The 15,950-nt window shown below is 59.3% G+C and overlaps 3 protein-coding genes across 3 annotated transcripts in view; 2 read left to right on the forward strand and 1 right to left on the reverse strand.

Moving 5' to 3' along the window:
- SREBF2 (sterol regulatory element binding transcription factor 2) overlaps positions 1–1,981 on the forward strand; it is a 60,332-nt gene extending 58,351 nt beyond the window's left edge. Inside the window, exon 19 of the mRNA XM_079141211.1 lies at positions 317–1,981. Coding sequence (XP_078997337.1) covers positions 317–537 — 221 coding nt within the window. The 3' untranslated portion in view covers positions 538–1,981. The remainder of the gene's footprint in view (positions 1–316) is intronic.
- SHISA8 (shisa family member 8) lies at positions 581–8,992 on the reverse strand (the record flags this gene model as incomplete). The annotated part of the gene is made up of 4 exons (XM_079141218.1): positions 581–4,566; positions 4,783–4,929; positions 5,560–5,693; positions 8,463–8,992. The coding sequence occupies 4 exons, from the start codon at positions 8,990–8,992 to the stop codon at positions 4,172–4,174; spliced, it is 1,206 nt and encodes a 401-aa protein (XP_078997344.1). The 3' UTR covers positions 581–4,171.
- A 33-nt stretch (positions 8,993–9,025) lies between these two features.
- Positions 9,026–9,948, forward strand: LOC306661908 (uncharacterized protein; the record flags this gene model as incomplete). Its single annotated transcript, XM_079141219.1, has 2 exons — positions 9,026–9,687; positions 9,817–9,948. The coding sequence occupies 2 exons, from the start codon at positions 9,026–9,028 to the stop codon at positions 9,839–9,841; spliced, it is 687 nt and encodes a 228-aa protein (XP_078997345.1). The 3' UTR covers positions 9,842–9,948.
- Between the last annotated feature and the right edge of the window lie 6,002 nt (positions 9,949–15,950).

Below are 15,950 nucleotides of genomic sequence, written 5' to 3' on the forward strand. Positions count from 1 at the left end.
CAGGGAGCATTCGGATGCCTAGCCCCACTGGTGGCGTGAGAATGGAAGGACCCTGAGCTTAACTGGGTGGACTTGGGATGGGCAGTAGTTGAGAGGGTCCAACCTTGAGCAGGAGGGAGGCGTGGGTGTGGAGCTCCAGTGCAGGAGCAGAGCTGGAGGACCACAGGTTCTGTCCCCGCAGGCCTAGCTCTGCAACACCAGTCAGGTTCGACGCCCGCGTGAGGGCGAGGGAGTGCAGAGGACCCACCCACGCGAGCATGAGGGTTAACTCAGTGAGTGCAGAGCAACACCTACATGTATCTCATCGTTCCCACAGGAGAGGTGGACACCTGGCCCGGCCAGCGAGAGCGGGCCACTGCCATCCTTCTGGCTTGCCGCCACCTTCCCCTCTCCTTCCTCTCCTCCCCGGGCCAGCGGGCTGTGCTGCTGGCTGAGGCCGCCCGCACGCTGGAGAAGGTGGGCGACCGGCGCTCCTGCAATGACTGCCAGCAAATGATTGTCAAGCTGGGAGGTGGCACTGCCATTGCCGCCTCCTGACCACAGGGCTCGGCCCAGCTCCCTCCACTTTGGTCTCTTAGTCTCTTTCTCCCAGGATCATCCCTCTCTCAGGCTCTGTCTCCCTCTTCCGGTCTCTTTCCCCTTCCCTCTGAGAGCTGTGGAGATGAGCCTTGTCTTCTGAGCGGTCTGCCTGCTGAGGCTGGTGGACCACCTCAGGCCAGAGGGCCCCTGGGCTGCTGTCCGTAGATACCCGGGATCCAGGCCTAGCAGGCTGAGAGGAAAGGCTGTGGGGCAAAAATGGGGGTGTCCCCTCACTCGAAAGCAGCAGGGGGCGCTGCCAAGCCCGAGCCTCAGTCCCTGAGAACCTCTGAACATCTCCCCTTATCTGCGTCCTTGTTTTTTATCAGGCTTTCTAAGGGAACTAGGCCTCTGGGCACCTGAGAGCACTTCGCCCTCAGCACAGTGCCCAGCATGCCCCTCCTCTTTTTATACGAATGTTTTTATATCTGTGCGCTCGGGTCTGCCGTGATGCAGGGCAAAGTTGCTGTGGCATCTTTTATTTCTTTCCCTGGGTTTGCATTCCCTCCCCTGTGCCTGACTAAGCCAGTTCATTGTTTTCTTGTCATTTTTCGGGACAGCCAGGGAAGGAGGGGAACCCAGCCCTGGGGAGGTGGGTGGGAGGCAGGGGTAGGCCTGGGGATGGATGAAATAATGTTGGCATTATTTTTTAATTTTTTAAAAAATAAATGGTATCTTATTTAATTGTCCTGTTCCTTCCCACTCCCTCACCCCCTGGGATGCCAGCCCAAGCTCAGGGTGGGCCCAGGGGACTGGAAGGGACAAAACCACCTATTGGGCCTTGGGACCAGGGGTCTTCAGCATGATTCCTCAGTTCCCTCCTACCCCCACCCTAACTCCTACCTCCATAGTATATTTTTAATCCCTAATTCTTGTCCTGAAAATAAGCCAGAGTGGCAGGGACCAGCCCCAAACCCCAGTGACAAGCTCCTCTTTTGGGGGTGGGTACTAGGAACAAGGTCCCTTGCCTCGATGGGGCTCCTAAGAGGAAAAGTCCTTTTCTGGATCCCCTGGCTTAGGCCGTCCCTGGAGACTGTTTCCCCGGGGCCTCCTGAGAGACTGAGAGGACCCTCCCTCCGTGCTTCTCTCCACTTTGAGCTGGCGGGGCAGGATTCGCAGGAGCCCAGCACAGTTAGGTCGTGCACACAGCAGGGCCCTTCCTATGCTTAGACCCTACCCCCCTTTTATCTCCTCCCTCCCCCACTGTCACTGTAATTTATGGCCCAGGCCACTGGGGCAGGCGGGCCCTTGTGTCATGTGTATATTCTGTGCCTTTTTTCATTGTTAGGGGTGGGAGGGGTTTGTTTTTCACTGAAAAGGGGGATATACCTATGGCTTCCTTGATGTCAAATCATTCACCGTGTCCTGGACATAGGTTATTCAATAAACAGATTGGTACCACCCAGTACAAGGTGTGTGAAGGTCTGTAGTGTGACCGCTATAGTGACGGCCAAGTGGCCACATGGCTTGGCCGACAGCAGGCCAGGGAAGGAAACCAGCTTGGCATCCCCAGTCGAGGACCTTCCTTGCCACCAGCATGCCTGCCCCCTTTCTTCCAAGCCTGGGATAAAAGGGCTGGTGGAGGTGTTGTGGGGGGGTCACTGTATCCAGGTATCAACTTCTTTCCTGGATCGTAACTGGGTTGGTGACAGGTCTTTGGGGCCCCAGTTCTCTCCCCCAGTGGGTGGGCCACTCCTTCATTTCCCCTTCTCTGAAGGCAATGGCCCTCTGAAGAGGCTCACTGGCCTGCTTGTCAGACCTGAGTCCAGCTCCTGTGTTTCTCAGCGGGTCCAGGAGTGGGTCCACCCAAGGAGGGAACTGGCCTCTCAGTCTCCACTTCCATGTATCTGGCAAAGGGTTGCCCATCTCTGCCTTTCAGTAGTCCCATAAGCTTGCGGGCCAGGTTTGAATGACAACACACATCAAACCTTGTGCCAGACTGGTGAGAGGCCAGGGCCAAGACCTCGAGGATCAGCGGGGATGATGCGTTGGATCTTGGAATGAGATGGAGTCAGGGAAGCCACGGAAATGAGCCTGGCGCTGAACTGCAGTCCACAGCTGAGCCCTGTTCACCTGAGCTAAGAAACAGCTCTGAGCCACACTCTTTCCTGAAGGGCAGGCGCAGCAGGCCACACTGTCCCAAGTAGTATAGCAGCCAGGAGGGTACAGCTTCAGCAGGTCCTGCCCAGAGTTAGCAGTTCCAGTACTGGTCACTGCCAACAGCCTCAGCCTGACCCTGGCAGGATGGAGATAGAGGGTCCTTGGGACTGAAAATGAGCGGAAGGATTGTGTTCGCCTCCTAGCACAGCCCAGCTAGGGCCTGTGTCACCATGGTGGGTGGCCTGTGTGCTCAGGAACCTGATCCTTTTTGTCTCAGCAGGTTTCATGACAGTACCTACTACCCTCTCTGGCTCCACACAGCTGTGGGACAGGGCTGGGGCACCCCTTCTCCACCCCAAGTCTCTACCACAAGCCTGGAGAGCATTACTGCTGGCAGGACCATGGGCTCTGGGCTTTGTGCTGGAGCTTCTAGGCCTTGATTTCAACAGCCTCCAATAGGAGGGACTCAGAACAGGCTTCCCATGTCCTGGGGGCAGGGGTCCCACACTGCAGCACCTAACCTGGGAGTTAGCTAGTTACCCTGGGCAAGTTACTTAAGTCCCAAGACCTCAATTTCCTTATCTGTAAAAATGCATCCCCATGGGGCAACCTCAACTGGCCATAGTGCAGCACTACCCTGCCCCCCAGCACCTGGCAACAAGGAACTTAGGGAAGATACACACAGGCTGCTAGCAACGCCCTGTGTCATGGCCAGGTACCAGGAGAAGGGGGAGAGCCAAGCATGTGCCCTGTGAGCACCCTGGAGGAGGGGGTATTGCCAGGCTCCTGCTCCAGCATCTCTATCCCAGAGCAGCTCCTGGGAGGAGGCACCTCTATCCTGAACACCAGATGTCGGCATGGCCCGCAACCATTAGGGGGGTGGCCCTAGGCCAATCTTGTCAAGCAGCCCACAGGCCAGGGGCAGGCCCAGGGCCAGACTATGTCAGTGAAGATCAGCCAGGTTTTGCCAAGTCAAGCTGTAGAGCGGATGACCAGCTGGGGGGCTCACCTCCAGTAAAAGGCACACACTCCCTAGAGAGCCCAAGGGTTCTCTCCCGGGGCCCTGAACTTAGGATGACTGAAGTCTAACTGCCTCCCTCCCACGTGTCCCCCTGGTCCCCCTAAGCCTGGCTTTCAGCCCTGGCCACCCTCTCCAGCCACTTCTCCCTGGCTCCCAGCACAGCTGCCTGCCAGTGATCCTCTGCTCCGCCCTTTGCCTGCCCTGCTGTCTATTCAATGACTGATGCTGCCATCAGCAGGAACCACATTAGAGGGTTTATTTACACGAGGAACGGGGCTGTGGCCCCTGCGACAGAACCACCGCCCATTCCCAGCAGGTCCTTTCTTAGCACTGCAGGCTCCAAGGCCCCTAGGCATCCACCCAGACTAGACTAGGGTGGACGCCGGCCTTCGGTTCCTCCGTGCCCCGGGGCCCTGGACTCCTGGACCAAGTAGTCGAGGGCTTCCGGCAATGCCTCCGTTGGGCGGCCCAGCTTCACACGGTGACCTCGGCTTTGCTGTTGGTGCTCAGGTGCCGGGGTCCGCGGCCCGCACCACTGTAAAGGCCAGGGTGCTGCACGCTGAAGGCCTCAGGCAGCTTCTCCACGCTGAACTGGCGCCGCGGCGCGTGGCCGGGCCTCCGGGGTGCAGGAGAGGCATGAGCCGCCAGGTGGCCGCGCGGGGCGGGCCGGGCCGGGCGCCCGGCGGTCCAGGCTGCGTAAGGCCCCGGCGGGGCCGCGGCGGCGGGGGCCGCGTAGCCCGGGGGGGCCCACGGGCAGGCCTCGAGCAGCGCGGTCAAGTCCTCGGGAGGCCTCGGGGCCCGCGCCGGGAGGGTCCGCGGGGCCGACTCGGCGGTGGGGAAACGCTGGCAGAAGTCCTGGGGAGCGGCCTCTGCGGGGACAGTGCGGGACCGGTCAGGCTGCGCGGCGCGGGCTCCCGGGGCCTGGGCCTCGGGCCGGCGTGAGGGGTCCCGGGCCGGCGGGCCAGGGGCGGGGTCGGCGGCAGGCCGAGGCGGAGCCGACTGGCTGCGTGGGGGCGTCCCGAGCGCGGGCGGCTGCGGCTGCGAACTCCGCAACTCCGCGCCCGCCGCACCAGCGGGCCACTCACCTGCCGCCTTGAGCGCGGCCGCCTTGAGCGTGGCGTACTTGGCGTAGTCGGGCTGCAGCGTCCTGGTGCCGCCGCCTTGCAAGCGGGGTCCGCGCGGGGGCGCGGGCGTGGCGGCCCCCAGGGCCGCGTTGTTGAGGCGTTTCCTGTCTGGGAAGGGGTGAGGGCGTAAGGCGACTCTCCGCTTCCCAGCCCCCTCCCCAAACGCAGCTCAGTGGAACCGTAGGGTGGCTCTCTGGGCGAGGCAAGCCCGTCTCCCCTTCCCGACAGAATGTCCAGCGCCTGGAACGGGGCCTGGCTCAGAGAGCCATTAATGGCAGCCAGCCCCGAGGGGTGCTCCCTAATGGATGGCTCGCAGCACGTGAGGCCTGGGCCAGGCGCTGAGTCCCAGGACCGGCTCCCCGCGGAGGTGGGGGGTGTCTGAGCAACAAACCTAGCTGGGGGAGCGGGGCCTGCCAAGCGCTGCCTCCCTAGTGAGAGGCTGAGAGGCTCCAGACCCCGGGGCACAGAGCCAGGCCTCGGAAGCGCAGCCCTAGCCAGCAAATCCTGGACCAGGGCCTCCTCACAGACTCAGTCTCCGAGATCGGTGTAGGAGGGCCCCTCTCCACCAAGGGCAGCCGAGCAGCCGGTCCAGCAGAGGCGGGCAGCCCATTCCCATGGGCAAGCAGCGACTCACAGCCTCCCTCCCCCAGTCAGGCGACCGGCTGCTGCCCCTTCCCACCCACCACCGCCGCCTCCACCCCCTGGAAATGAGCCAGTACTGGCCCAGGGCCTACTCACCTGTGCTGTTGTGGGGCGACCCTCCGGGAAGGCCATCTCCCATCTGCACCTGGATACAGCTACCCAGGGGTGGGCCCAGAGGTGGAGGCAGTGGTTCCTGGGGGCCCGGCTGCTTCAGAAGTTCTGTCAGCGTCCTATAGGGACCAAGCCGTGAGGGGTGGCCCTCTCAGTCACCTAGTCAGTCAGATTCTGGCCTATGAAAGGCCAGCCCTGGCAGCCACAGTCTCATCGTGTGGCCCTGAGCAGGTTTTTCAGCCTCTCTGGGCCTCCCTCCTTTCTCTCCTCTGATTGACCTCAAATGTCTGTGCCCAACCAGGCACAGACCTGTTCACCTCACCTATAGATGACCACACCCAGACAAGGTCAGAAAACTCCAGTGGGGTCACCTATGGCCAGGGTCACCTTGTTTCCAGAGGCTGCCGGCCTTCCCCTCCCTGGAGCCTGCTTCCTAAGACCCTCCCCAGTTGAGCCTCCTGGCCCTGCACAAGCTCCTGCCTGCAACATCCTTTTCTCCATTTCCTCCTGTAAAACACTACTCAGGGGCTGGGGTGGTGGTTCAGTGGTAGAGCGCTTGCCTAGCACACGCGAGGCACTGGGTTTGTTCCCCAGCCACATGTAAAAATAAATAAATAAACAAAATAAATGGATTGTGTCCACCTACAACTAAAAATATTTTTTTTTTAAAAACACCTATTCATTCTTCAAGGTCCATGAGTCCCTCCTTCTCCAAGAGATCTTCTTCACCTGCCCACCTTCCTGCCTGCAGCAGGGGCTTCTGCTGGGACCTGGAGCCCGGGCCTCAGCACAGGGAGAGGAAAGACCACGAGGGGAGGGAAGGGAGTCAGGAGAGCCCCCAGTGGCAGCCTGGCACCCAAACACTCTGTGACCTTGGGCAGGCATCTCCCTGGGTACCCAGGACACCCAGCCCCCACCCAGCTGTGACAGTGTGTGGCAGCCTTCCCCACAGCCAGCTTCAGCCAGCTGCGTGCAGCACCCGAACCCATGATTTTCTCCCACTTGGCCCCACCCTCCTTCTGGGACTGGGGCTACGGCTGATTCATGAAGAGGCACATGAGGACACCTGGGGCGACCAAGGTTGGCCTGCAGTGTGACAGGGCCTGAAGTGTCTAGTACCAGCCTGGACTAACCTTCCTGCCTGGCCCTCTCTCAGTGCCTCACTCCTGGGGGTCATCTTTGTGCAAACACCTCTAACCCAGCTCTCCCAGGTGAGTAATCATCATGCCTCCGGGCCTTTGCATACACTTTCTCCAAGGGCTGGTTCCAGTCCCCTCCAGGCTCTCTGAGAACAAGCTCTCTCAGAAGCCTTCCCTGGCCATCAGCCCCAACACAGCAGAATTAAGGATGAGACTTCAACAGGGGTTCAGAACACCACCCATGAGCCCAAGTCCCGTTTCCAGGTCTCCCTAGAGGAGAAAAGAGTCATGGAAACCACACAGGCGAAGGGGTTGGGCTGAGGGATAACCAAATCTGAAGATAAAGAGAATCCCAGGTGAACACATCAGCGAAGCTGCACCAGCCACCCTCCTACGCCATCATGACCCTCAGCTTCTGCTGTCCCCCCAGCTCAAGGACATACCCTGTCCTCCCTGCGGCTACCTTCGCCCACCTTCGCCCACCTTCGCCCAGCATGAGGGACTCCAAACTCAGGAGGCCAAGCTCCAGACCTTACAAGATACACCATCCAGCCAAAGACCACTTCCCCAAGGCAGCGCAGTGGCTGAGGGGGAAGGCCAGGACCCAGTCCCAGTTGTGCCCTACAGCTGTCTGGGAGTGAGTGGGCTAAGTGGTCTGGGCAGCAAGGAAGACCACATAGCCTGCCTGAGCCCTGGGAGGTGAGGCATCCACATCTGTCTCATCAGATCACGGGGGCTCCTCTCTGTTGTCGCTCCTAAATTCTAGCCTGTTGTATGATGTGAGCAGCCTGCATCCCCACCTGGGACTTGGGTGGATGAGGGCACAGGCAGGCAGTGGAGGCTGCTAGGGCATGCGAGTGTCAGTGAGGGTGGAGGTGGGAAACTCCAGGGTCAGGAACTGAGATTCGCAGGGATCCCATCCAGCTGAGGAAGGGAACCTGGGTAGACCCCCTCACTAAGCTCAGCGCTCAGCCGGCACCTGGCCTGCCCTCCCAAACAAGTCTGTTCGCGCCACACTTCTCTTTTCTTTCTGTTTCTTCTTTTCTTCCCACTCCCCAGCACGAAGAATTGAAGCAAGTGGGACTCTACCTCCGAGCCACAGCTCTCTGAGCCACACCCCCAGTCCTTTTTATTTTATATTTTAAATTTTGAGACAGCGTCTAGCCAACTTGTAATCTCCTGCATCAGCTTCCTGAGGTGCTGGGATTACAGGACCAAGGCTCATGCCCGGCCTTCTGCCTCCTTTCTACACAGAGGGAGACCTTGACGTTCATCTGGGGACTAGCGAGTGGGGCAAGCTGGGGCTTCTGAAACCTCGGGGAAGGTCAGGCCTGAGTCATGGCTGGGGGTGGGGAGATGGATGAGAAGTGGAAAAAAGGAGGGAAAAGTGGGAGAAACCGGAGGGGAGAAACCAAGTTTCCCTTCCCTTCCCTCTGCCCAAGACTCCCAACACTACTACAACCCTGTCCCCTGCCTGGCCAGAGGGCCTTGGTCCCTGCCTGCTCCCTGGGTGTGGATGTCATGCCCTCTCCAGAGGCTGGAGCTGCAGGGAGGGGGGCCCAGGGCCTAGCACAGGCGGGAAGGTCAAGGGGAGACAGAGCAGTATCCGGTATCTCCCGAGTGATGAGGGGGCATGGGAAGAGAGACAGAAATAAACCAGAAGGGGGCTGCTGTGAGGACCAGAGCTTCGAGAGGGGCAAAAAGGATGGAGGCGCTAGAGTGGGCGGGGGCGGGGGGCGGCGCGCTCACCTGGTCACCGTGCGCCGCGCGCGCGGGCTGTGCGCCCTCTCCAGGCCCAGGCGCGCCCCGATGCCGGCCAGCACAAGGAGCGCAGCGACGCCGCACACAGCGTAGACCGCTGTGTGGCTGCGCTCGCGGCCCGGGTCCCGGGGCGCCGCGGTGTCGCGGGCGCGAGCAGGCGGCCGGCCAGTCTGCACCCAGGCTGGCGTGTCGTAGTTGGAGCAGCGGCTCTGGTCAAGACGCCGCGGTCCGTCGTGGCAGCAGAAGCGGTAGCCGCACGTGCCGCAGCAGAAACTGTAGGCGCCAGAGCTGCAGTTGAATGGCGGGTCCCACTGGCCCATCACGTCGTAGTAGCCGCGGCATCGGTCGCCCCCGGCCGGGGCCGCCGTGCTGAGAGCCGAGGGCTCCTGCGCCTCCGGGGCCCCAGCGCTGCCCGACGGCGTCAGCGCTAGTAGCAGGGCCAGCCGGAGCGCGAGCGCGAGCCGCAGCCCGGGTGGTCGGCGGCCTCCAGGCAGTCCCCGCGCCCCGGCCCGCTCCATTGGGCCCGCGTCTCCTGCTACTGCGCCCCGCGCATGGCCGGGCGCCGCGGCTCCCTCCAGCCGGGCTCCTCCGACCCTCGGGAGAGCGCCGCGCCGCTGTTCCCGCGCTGGCTCCCGGCCGACGCCTCCTCGGCGGCCGGCGTCCTGCAAGGACCCAGGGCCGGTGGACTGAGTCCGGAGCTCGCGGGAGGTGCCTCCAGTGGGCGCGTCCTCCTCCGGGACTCACCTCGGACGCCAGCCGGCCAGTGCGCGCCCTGGGACTCCGGTCCCCCGGCGGGGCGGCGGGTTCTCCCCTGCGCCGCGTCTCCGATTTCTCCCCTGCCCCGTGGCTGTGCGGGTCCTGGGGCGAGCGGGGGCTGCGGGCCGCCGGACACCGCTGCCTTCCCGCCTCCCGCTCCGCGCTGCCCGCGCTCTGGCTCCGGCTCGGGCTCCGGCTCCCGCTCGGCGCGGGCTCGGGCGGGCGGGGGAGGGAGCGCGGGCGGAGGGCGGGGGCAGCGCGAGCCGGGGGCGGAGCGCGGCAGCAGCGACCCGAGGGAAGGGCGCGGCCGGGCCCGCGCACCCGGGCGCCCACCTGGGACCCTCCCCAAGACCGCCCCAAAATATTCCTCGGAACTGGGAGCTCGAGGGGGTTCGGTTCAAGGCTCCGGGACTGTTACCTCGGACATCCGCCCGCGACCGCCGACCGGATTTTACAGGTGCGGGGACAGAGGCAGAGATCTGAGCAGCCCTGAAAAGCCCCAGGAGGGTCGGGGCCCGCAGCACCTCCTTTCGGTCCCTTTCGTCAGTTCTGATTGTGACATGAGCGTCTCTTCCCTTCTCTAAAGCCTCGACCCTCGACTCCCAGAATAGTGGAACGGAACACCCCAGCAGAACGGCGGCGGCCGAGCATCTCCGGTCTCTTCTGCTCTGTTTAACCAGGGCACGTGCCCCGGGTTCCAGAACCTGCTGGATGCTTGGCTTGGGGTCCTCAGTGTTGGAGACAGCCTGCCCAGAGTCCTCCTGTGCCCCCGTTCCCCTTCTGAGGTGAGATGGGGAGGACACTGGGCCAACCTCTACCTTGCAAGGGGAGGGCTGGGCCCACTGGGGGTCAGAATCAGTGGAACCTGGTCACTTCAAGCAGAGCTCCCAGGTCCTTTCCCAGACCAGGGGAAGAATGGAGGGGAAGGCTCAGAAACTGGACCCAGCCCCGCAACAAAGCCGGATGCAGCCTCAAAAACAAAACAACAGGGACTGGGGAGATAGCTCAGTGGGTACACAAGGCCCTGGGTTCAATCCCCAGCATCGCCAAAATGAATAAATAAAAAATAAAAAACGAAGACAATTCTGGAAGACATTTGGAAGCACAGGGAGGGCAGGGGCTGGGGCGTAATTCACCCTGTGTCCCCCACACAGCTCAGGCCTCTGTCAGTATCTGCTGAGTGATGGAATGCGTGGATGTAATGTCTCTACCCTCTAGTTTCAGTAAGATGAAGAACTTGGGCATCTGAGGGTCCATTCTGCTCTCCTTTCCACCACCACCCCCTTCATGGCCAGGATCAGCTTATGAAAGTGAAAAAGGTGGGGAAGAAGAGGAAGGATTTACATTTTAAGGAGGATCATCCTTCTGCTGCTGAGAAGAGGAACTGACAGGCTAATTTCAGGTATTAGTGGACTTGGGCAGGAAGGAGGGTGGCCTTGTGCTCCACCCCCAGGAGCAATGTCTTCCAGGAGAATGTCTCCTCCTGTCCTGGCTGAAGACAACTGCCCCCTCCCTTCTCACCACACACACATCCTAGTCAGCTCTGAAGACCCCACCCCCGTGAAGACTTCCCTTATTACAGTTTTAGAAGAAACAAAACAGAGGCGTAAGGAATGAAGCAAACCTGCGTGAATCCCATCACCAGGCACCCAGCTCAAATACGTCACACTTTACATCCTATTTTGTAGCTGCTTTTTAGTTTGCTCTTTGCTGCCCTTCAACTTTTTGTTTGTTATTCTGTTCAGAACTTCGTAGCTGTGCTTTCTAGAGCATCCTTTTCTTACAGGGTTTTCCTAGAAATGGGAACAGTGGCACTAACTGCTCTGAGTTAACACTCCTGCCACATGCTGCTGAGCTGCCCTTCCAGTTGCCAGGGCTCTGAGGACAGTGCTGCCCCTGCTCCCAAATTGCTGGGCACTGGGTTTGAAGAGTAGCTCTTCCTAGGTAGAGTGACCCTACTGGGTCCAGAGAAACTCTCCCAATGTTCTCCCCTGATTTATGCCCACACTGTCCTAGCCTCGGGTCTTCTCAGTATCTACCCCTTGTTGATGCCCATCAGGTTCTGCAAGCATCTGTGTATAGGGACGCCACTTGTCTGGTGAAGGAGCTGGATTCCAGCCCTCCAGGCACCCAGGGACTGAAGTTCAAACTGCCCCCACACACAACTTTCTCCCTGTCCTAGTCTGATCCTCTGGATTCCGTGGTCAGTCATCAACCACAGGTGCCCACATCTACCAGCTCTGTGCCAGGCACTCAGTGCCCTCCCCATATGAATACCTGGCCTTGGGGACTGAAGGGGGAGCAGGAAGGGCAAACCCCAAAGACATTGCCCAGTTGAGGCAGAGTTCTCGGATCTGACCCTCCAGGCTGATGCCACCCACCAGGCGCCAGCTCATGTGCTGGGCAAGGGGATCTAGAGGTGGTGCAGCCCAACTAAGGAGTGACCCCTTTGCCCTGGACCTGAGGATCATGGCAAGACTTAAGGGCACCTGCCCCTTGTCTCTTTTGCCAGCCCCCCCAAGCCTGTGTCACCAAAAATCTTTCATTGATCCAAGCTTAAAATAACCCCTGGCATCTGCAGTGAGCCCCACGGGGCGGGCAGAGGAGCTGAGTCTCTGCGCCTGAAGGGCACCTGCCCCGCCCCCAGCTCTCAGTGCTGGCAGCTTGACTGTGCGGGTGTCTGAGTGTGCTCATGGATGAAAGTGAGGATGCGTACCACACGAGGTCCTTCTCTGCTCCATGAGCACACATGTACACCTGTGTGTCCATGTGAATGTGTCCAGGAACACATGTCCTCTCTTCCCTGTCTGGCTCTGGTTGTGGAGTCCTGAGAATCTTGAGAGAGGGCATCCTGACGGAGGCTGTGGACATTAGTGACATTAGGGAAAGCCTATGCTGGGCCTCAGTGTCCCCATTTTAAGTGGTGGGGGATCAGTCTGCCAACTCTTCTCAGCCCTGGGGGATTTCCTAGAGAGAAACCCAAGACCGGAGAGGGGAAGTGACTTGCTGGGACTGGCACACAGCCAAGAAGAGCCAGAATCTGGCCTGCAACCTGCACTGAGTCCTAAGCCTACTTTCTGGCCAGCTTGGTAAAAGACAGCAGCTGGAGGGTCCTGACTGCACCCCCCGCCCCTCTCCTCAGTGCACAGGCCCTGCAGGAGAACCCAGGCCTTTCCAGACCCTCACACCGAAGCTGCGCATCCTTCATGGTGGAGCAATACTGACCAGGGTGGAAGTTCTGCTCCACCAAGGCCGTTCAACCTTACTAGGCTTCAGCTTTCCCATCTGCAAGAATGGGCTGCTAGCGCTTCTTTGGAAGGGCTGTAGGGAGAGGGCAATGGACCCTGGACAGGGAAACACCTGGGTAGTGTGGCCTTCTGAGAACCCCCACTGCAGAACATGGCGATTGTCACAGTGGATGCCACTCAGATGCCAAAAGGGCCTCATTCCTCCACTCACTTGCTTCCGTTTCCTCTGTGGTAGAGTCTCACCCAGGAAGCAGGGACTCTGGGGACAATGGACGCCCTGCTAGTGCAAGTGCAGGCACCAGGAGGGGGTCTGGCGGGAGGGCCCACGGTTGCCTTTGTCTCCTGCAAGGCAGCTCATGACTCAGGCTCCAGCTGCCCGTGGGAGGGAGGGAGGGGGCTCCCAGGCTCCTGAGGTCTCGGGGGAGCCGCGGGACTGCGGGGCTGGGAGCAGAGTCTCGGCCTCCCGTCGCATTTACATGCACCCTCTCCCCAGTCCACAGCCTACCCTGCCTTGGGATCCACAGGAAAGCCCTCTGCCTGCCCCCACCCCGTTGGTCTCCTTAAGGCTCCTCCAAAGTTCCCAGTGAACGTGCAAGGCTGGCCACCGAGACCGCAGCGCGGGAGTACAGACAGGACGGGTCTCGGCCACCAAGTCACCGGCGCCCTCCCCACGCCAACACGCCTGCTGGGGCACAACTCCCAGGTCACCCGGCGCCCTTCGCCCTCTCCCCTCTACACCTGGGGACCCTCCTGACTCCGACTGCAGGTCTCCGAACTACACCAAGAAGCTGGCCCTGCGTGGTCAGAGGTCAAGAGCTACAAGCAGGTACCTGCATTCTTGGTCCCGCCCATCATGGGTCCCTCCTCTTTTTCTTGGTCTGGGCCTTGACCCCACCCCTTAGGCTGGCTTCTGGCCCCGCCCCTTTCCGGCTACCTCCAAGCGTGGAGTTCCTCAGCACCGCCTCTTCTTGTCTCCGCCCGGAGCCGCTCCCCGGGTTCTGGCCCCACCCACCCCGCCGTGGAGCCCTCTCCCCGCGATGCCGGTTGGTGGTCAAATTGCCACCCGCAAAGCTGACCGCGGGAGCCGCACAGATAGACTTTCTCCTGCCCCTAGATTCGCTGCACCGTCCTGGGTCTGGGGTTGGATCCCAGATTCTCAGCTGTTTAGGGAAGTGGAGGAGATGCTCGAGGCTCCCCTGGGTTGGGGGACTCCTGTAGCGTCCAGCACTCACCGCCACCCGCAGCGCTGCCTCCTGCAGAGTCCCAGGAGGAAACTGCATGAGCTGAGAAGCTGGCATGTTTCCTCCAAGGCCCTCCCTGATTCTCCTGGTGACCCTGGGCAGTTGTCCCTACCGAGCTCTAATTCTCCCTCCCCCGGGCTGGTGGCATTCCCTGACCCCAGCGTGCATGCCACATGCCCTCTTTAATGTTGAAGGACAGCCAGGTGTTCCTCAGGAGCCTCATTTTGTAGAGACAGGCCCAGAAAGATGCCACTAGCTTCGGAGGATGCTGTTGGGCCATCCCTAATGGGACAGGAGGCGAGGGGGTCAGGCTGTCCTCTATGGCCTCACCAGGTGGGTTTCCCTACCCCCACCTTAAGCCCCCAGACCTTGGCTGCCAGGCAGGAAGTGAAAGGGGCCTGCAGGAAGCCCCAGGAGGAACCGAGACTTAAGTCCTCCCTGCCCCCACCTGCTGGGCCCTGGGGACCTTGTGGAAACCAAGCCCTCCTTTAGGAAAAACTGTCCAAAAACAGGCTAGGGGTGGTGGGGCTGCTTCTCTGTTCCCACCCCCACCAGTGGTCTTTCCAGAGTCTATCTTGGATCCCTCTTACTATAAAATGAGGGAGAAAAGGAGAAAAGTCTTTTGAGTTATAAAAACAGGTGAGGCCAGGCATCAATCCCTGGAACTGGTCACTCCTAAGGAGGGAGTGTGGCCCCGTGACCTTCAGCTGAGTGGGAACTCTGATCTAACTCAGCCCCACCACTAATTGTGAGGAGTGGGGAGTTGTTTGCTTTAATTTTTTATCATTGCTTTTTTTGTGGTAGTAGGGAGTATACCCAGGACCTCACACACATGCTAGGCAAACACTTGACCACTGAGCTGCACCCTCAGCCCCTTTCCTAACTTTTGTTCTGAGAAGAGGTCTCCATAAATTTCCAAGGCTGTCTTCTAATTTTTGATTCTCCTGCCTCAGCCTGCCGGGTGGCACCACCACACTGGCCTAATTGCAGCTGGCCGATCCTTCGCCCTCTGAGCCTCTCTTTTCCTACCTGCAAAATAGCAGAATCCCCACTCATGAATGTGAAATGGTTCAGATTTTTCAGGAAAGCAACTCCACCAACGGGGGGGCTTTAAAAGGTTGAGGCCTTGCCAGGTGCAGTGGCGCACACCTGTAATCCCAGCAGCTTGGGAGGCTGAGGTAGGAGGATCAAGAATTCAAAGCCAGCCTCAGCAAAAGGGAGGCACTAAGCAAATCAGTGAGACCCTGTCTCTAAATAAAATACAAAATAGGGCTGGGATGTGACTCAGTGGTTGAGTGCCTCTGAGTTCAATCCCCAGTACCCCACCCCCTGAAAAAAAAAAAAAAGGTCAAGGCCTTTGGTGCCACTGTCCTAGAAAAGAGAGACTAAAGCAAAGATTTATGCACAAAAAGGTGCCCACTGCTTCAGTTACAATAGCAAAACCAGAAAATAACCAAATAGGTGGAAAAGTTGACAAGCGTTGACAATCTTACTGGAAAGGGTTTCAAGACAGAGACTGACCACATATGATGGGACAAGATGCAAATTTTTATGTGTAAAATGATTGCAATTGCGTAGAACAGTACACCACACGCAAAGGCTATTGTTGCTGGATACAGGTCAGGCCTCCATAGACCCCACCCTGGATCATCCTCCTGGACTTTCCAGTTTGTCTCCAAAATGTATACCTTCATTTTTTAATAAAAAATTTTTTTTAGCCAAACACAAATACCTAACTCCTCTCCAGGTGTTGTTATGAAAATCAAATGTGGTGTCAATGACAGTGGGAAGGTCCTTAGAAAGTCACACCTAGCTTAGAGGGCAGGAGGCTGATCTCCTTGCCTGGGCCCTTTCAGCACGGTGACACTGCCCATCTTTGTTCAGCCCTCCACTGGTCTCTCCTGGTTCTTTCCCAAGGAACTTCCCTTCTGTTATTTGCTAATGACAATGACCCTCTCTGGGCCTCAGTTTTCTTATCTGTGAAATAGGAATATTATGTGAGAATTCTCTAAGATTCCTTCCAATCCTCTGAGAACCTCAGGCCAGGAAGAGAATGGTGTACCCAACCCCTCATGTATCATTAGAGGAAACTGAGATCTGAGGGGAAACTACATACCAGCTGGGGTTCACCTGGGACTGAGGGGTGCCAGAGGTTTGCATGTCGAGGCCCCAGGGGAGTTCACTCACGCTTTTTCACCTTCAGAGCCTAGATCCTGACTATAGTGGAGAAG

The sequence above is a fragment of the Sciurus vulgaris genome (assembly GCF_902686455.1).
Source record: "Sciurus vulgaris genome assembly, chromosome: 5".
Lineage (NCBI taxonomy): Eukaryota > Metazoa > Chordata > Mammalia > Rodentia > Sciuridae > Sciurus > Sciurus vulgaris.